Source organism: Geospiza fortis, unplaced genomic scaffold (assembly GCF_000277835.1).
Source record: "Geospiza fortis unplaced genomic scaffold, GeoFor_1.0 scaffold172, whole genome shotgun sequence".
Taxonomy (NCBI): Eukaryota; Metazoa; Chordata; class Aves; order Passeriformes; family Thraupidae; genus Geospiza; species Geospiza fortis.
Window position 1 is genome coordinate 3,209,221 of NW_005054309.1, and position 4,136 is coordinate 3,213,356.

The 4,136-nt window shown below is 64.8% G+C and overlaps 1 protein-coding gene across 1 annotated transcript in view; it reads right to left on the bottom strand.

Moving 5' to 3' along the window:
* ECEL1 (endothelin converting enzyme like 1) overlaps nt 1-4,130 on the bottom strand; it is a 9,903-nt gene extending 5,773 nt beyond the window's left edge. Inside the window, exons 1-2 of the mRNA XM_031055426.1 lie at nt 3,975-4,130; nt 1,648-2,533 (exon numbers count right to left, since the gene is read on the bottom strand). Of these exons, the coding sequence (XP_030911286.1) occupies nt 1,648-2,391 (744 nt within the window). The 5' untranslated portion in view covers nt 2,392-2,533; nt 3,975-4,130. The remainder of the gene's footprint in view (nt 1-1,647; nt 2,534-3,974) is intronic.
* Between the last annotated feature and the right edge of the window lie 6 nt (nt 4,131-4,136).

The window sequence follows — 4,136 nt, forward strand, 5'->3', positions numbered from 1 at the left end:
GGGGCTGCTGGAGCTGCAGCAGGCAGTATGCAACAGGCTGGGAGTGCGGGGCACAGAGCAGGCCCCTGCTCCAAGGCCTGACTGGCACATGGGCTGCCTCACAGCCTGCCCTATGCTGACACAACTCCCTGCCCCATCCCCACAGCCCCTGGTGTCCCCCCCCTGCCCCAGCGCAGCCCCACTGGTGTGCTGCAGCCTGCATGGCGAGCTGCATGGACACCCTCGCTCTTCACACACAGCCCTGCTGTGCTGCAACCACAGGCACAGCCTCCAAGCCAAGCACACACCTGAGCACACTTGCTTGTACCTGCACACTCACACACACACACAAAAGCACACAGGTAACTCCACCCTCTGGACACACACCTATGGATGCTCACATGCCTACATGGGGACCATCCATTTTACCCCTGCTCTATGCACACACACACAGACACACACACACACATGCACCCTCTCCTTCTCTCTCTCTGGCTCAGCTCCCCACAACTCCGCCAGCCCCCCTCCCCTCACACAGCCGCAGCGCTGCCCGCACAGCCACGGGCACCTCCAGCCTTCCTCCCCCATCTCCCTCATCCCCCCTGCCCCCTTTGCTTTCCCGGGTGGGAGCTGACACCTGCAGCCCTCACACACACCCCAGCCCCTCATACACCCTGTCCGCTCACACCCACCCCAATCACACCCCCCCGACACCCCAAGCCCTGACCCTTAGCCCTGGCTGTCACACCCATCTCCCCCCCACGCCCACCGTGTCCCACCCCGCGCACTCCCGGTCCCGCTCAGCCCTCCCATCCTTTCCCTGTGACCGACGCTCCCTCTAGTGTTACACACGGGCGGCCGGAGCCGGCAGCGAGCCGCCCTGCCCCGCACACGCACTCACGCTCATATCCCACAGCCCCTCCATCTCACAGGGAACGGGGCGGCTCGGCTCCACCACTGCGTCCCCGCACTGCCCTCGCCGCCATCACCACCACCTCGTCCCCACCATGTGCACTCGTGCCCACCCTTTCCCTGCTATGCCCACCTCCGTGCCCATCACTGAGCCCACCACGGCATTCCCGCTGTGCCATTGCTGTGCTCCCTCCATGCCCACCGCTGCACCCCCACACCCACCAAGAGACTTGGCCAGCCAGATAAAGCCCACCTGTACTCTGGTGGCACCTCGGGGTGAGTGACATGATCTGGCAGGAATGGGAAAGACTGAGAAGGCCATGGGAAAATGCCCTGGCACAGTGCTGGGGGCTTGGTGGGCATCTCCCTGCCTCTGCCTGGGCTTGCCCCCTGCGTACAGGTGGCAGCCACAATGCCAAGGTGAGGCCAGCACTCTGCCGACCCTGGTGCCCTGCTGGGCTGCCCTCAGCACACAGGCAGGTGGCACTGCCTCACTCGGTGCATCCCTCTGCCCGTGTCCCCAGCCCTGTCCGGGAGGTGCCACCCTCAGCCCAGGGTAGCCTGACACAGGGGTCCCATGCTGGAAAGACAGGAGGGTCCCCAGGGACGGGAGGGGTCCCCACCCCAGCCACCTGCTATAGCCAAGCCCAGACCACGCTCGGTGCCTCTGCAGCAAGGACAGTGACACCAGGGAGGTGTCAGCGGCACTGCTGGGTGCCTGGGGCAGGGGCAGCCGCAGGGGCACGGTGCCCTCACCCGGATGACGTAGCGGGAAGTGTTCCTCTCGTCCAGGCTGACGGTGAGGGAGAAGAGCACGGCAGCACTGTAGACGCCCTGTGTCTTGTAGAGCAGTTCGTTGATGTCCCTGCGCTCCGGAGGGGCGTCCCAGCCACCGCACTCCCCAATGACCTCCAGCATGGGCCGGGGCCCGAGCCGATCGATCTCAGCCCGGTCCAGGCACGAGCGGAAAAACTCCTTGACCTTCCTCTCTGCCGAGGCGCGGGCTCGGCGCCGCACGGGGCGGCTCAGCAGCGCCCGCAGCTTGGCCTCGTTCTGCTCGGCGATGGCCCCGATGGTGCCGTACACCAACTTGTCCTCGGGGATGCCGTGCCGCCGGAGCCAGCCGCCACAGGCGAATGAGTAGAAGTCCTGGCAAGGGTCGATGGTGGCATCCATGTTGGCACTTAGGAAGCGGGATGCCCGCAGGAAGGCCTTCTTCTCCTGGCACCCCTCCAGGCAGTAGCTGTCTCCTTCAGCCGCCAGGTACTTGAGGACCAACATGCACGTCAAGATGACGCAGAGCCCCGCAGCAAAGACCAGCCCTGAGAGCAGGCAGACCTCCCGGCGGCTCCAGCGGGGCAGCCCCCCGCGGCGCTTCTTGGCCCCTGCGCCCAGCTGGAGGGCGAAGCCGTTGGGCAGCGTCCCGCTCTGGTACTTGCTCACGTACTTCACCTCCTGAAACTCATCGTAGTGCGCTGTCAGCGAGTAGGTCTTCTCCATGGCCGGGGATGGGGCTCCCTGCCAGCAGCACTGGTGCAGGGGGCTCAGGGCAGGCGGAGGGCAGGCTCAGGCAGCACACAGTTCATGCCGTCGCCGTGCCTGCCACTGGGAAGTGGTGATGTCCGGGTGAGTAAGGAAGCTCCTGGAAAAGGCAGAGGAGATGGATGGGGGGGGGTATTGGGAGGAGCAAGGGTGGGGGGGTTACTTCTTGTCGTCATTGCTGCCTGTATATCCATCCCCATATGTGCCCCACTGCTGGCACTGAGATTGTCCATAGTGCCAGGAGCTTGGTGGCACCTCTACCCCATGGCTGTCCCCTCTGCCAGTTCCTTTGGTGACAGGGCAGGTCATCTGCATGCAGGACACCTGCATGATGGCAGGTTTCAGTCTTTGGCACAGCTAATCTCACACCCCCCACACCCACACAGCGCTCCAGCCAGAGCACTCATGCTGGGTGGATGTCCAAGGTGTTCCATAAACTCAAACTCAGCGCCATGAGAACCATTCCCAACCAGGGGAGCAGAGGTCTGCCAGTGTCTCTGGGTCGGGTATGGATGGGGTGAGCATCTTGGGGAAGAGGGGCTTTGGGGAGATTTGCAAGGGGAGCTGTGGGGTTGGGATGCTGTGGGCTGGGCCAGGTTGAGGGGCCCCACGCTGGGTTGCGCGGGTGGTGCTGCGCCGTGGCGGGCGGTGTTGCATTGTGCTGTGTGGGGTGGTGCTGCGCCGTGTTGCATTGCTTTGTGTCAAATTGTGGCGTGGTGCGTGATGTGTGAACAAAGTTAATTCCAGTCTGGGGGGAACCCTGCATCCCATGGACATCACAGCATTCCCCCACAATCACCACCACCATCCACCCAACCCCTCTCCACCGGGTGGTGCACGACAGGCAGGGGTGACTGTCAGGGTGACACGCTGGGGAGGAGGGGTCTGCCCATGGGGAAAAGAGGGTGGGGACATAGATGGGTGGGGGGGGTCTTCAAAGGGACACCCTGCTTCTTGCTTGGTGAAGAATGGTATCCAGATTTGCAGGTGGGGGAGGACGGGCTGGGGACAAAAAGCTGCTCGGGAGGTGGCCAGCATCCCCACAGCGGGGCTCCCCCGTGCCCCGTCCTTCCGCAACTTGGGCAAAGTTGTGCCCTGGCGCAGCAGCCCGGCAGTGCCCGTGCCAGGGAGCTGCTGCCGTCGGAAAGTTAGCGGGGACGGCAGCCGGCACGGCAAAGCGTGGGGTGGGGGGGCAGGGGGCTGCCCAGGAAGCTCGAGGGATGCGGCTCAGTGCGCTGCCCGAGATGCTCAGGGGATGCTCGGGGGTTCCCGGGGGATGCTGGCCGCGATGCTCGGAGGATGCCGCCTGCCCAGTATGTTCGGGAAGGTGCTTGCCGGGATGGCAGGGAAATGCTCGGGGGGTGCTAGGGAGATGCCGGCCGTGATGATGCCTTTGGTGCTCGGGGCCGCGCTCGAGGGTTGCTCGAGGGATGCTCGGGAAGTGCTCCCCGGGATGATGGCCGGGATATTCGGGGGATTCTCGGGGAGTGCTCGCCGGCAGGCACGGGGACTGCTCCCCGGACTGCTCGCGGGGTGCTCACCGAGGTACTCGAAGGATGCTGGGGGGATGGTCTTCGTTCTGCTGCCCGGGAAGTACGCGGGTGCTCGGGGGTCGCTCGTGGTTTGCTCACCGAGACACTTGGAGGATGCTCCCGGGATGCTGTGGCGACGCTGCCGGGATGCTCGGGGACGCGGTCCGGGAT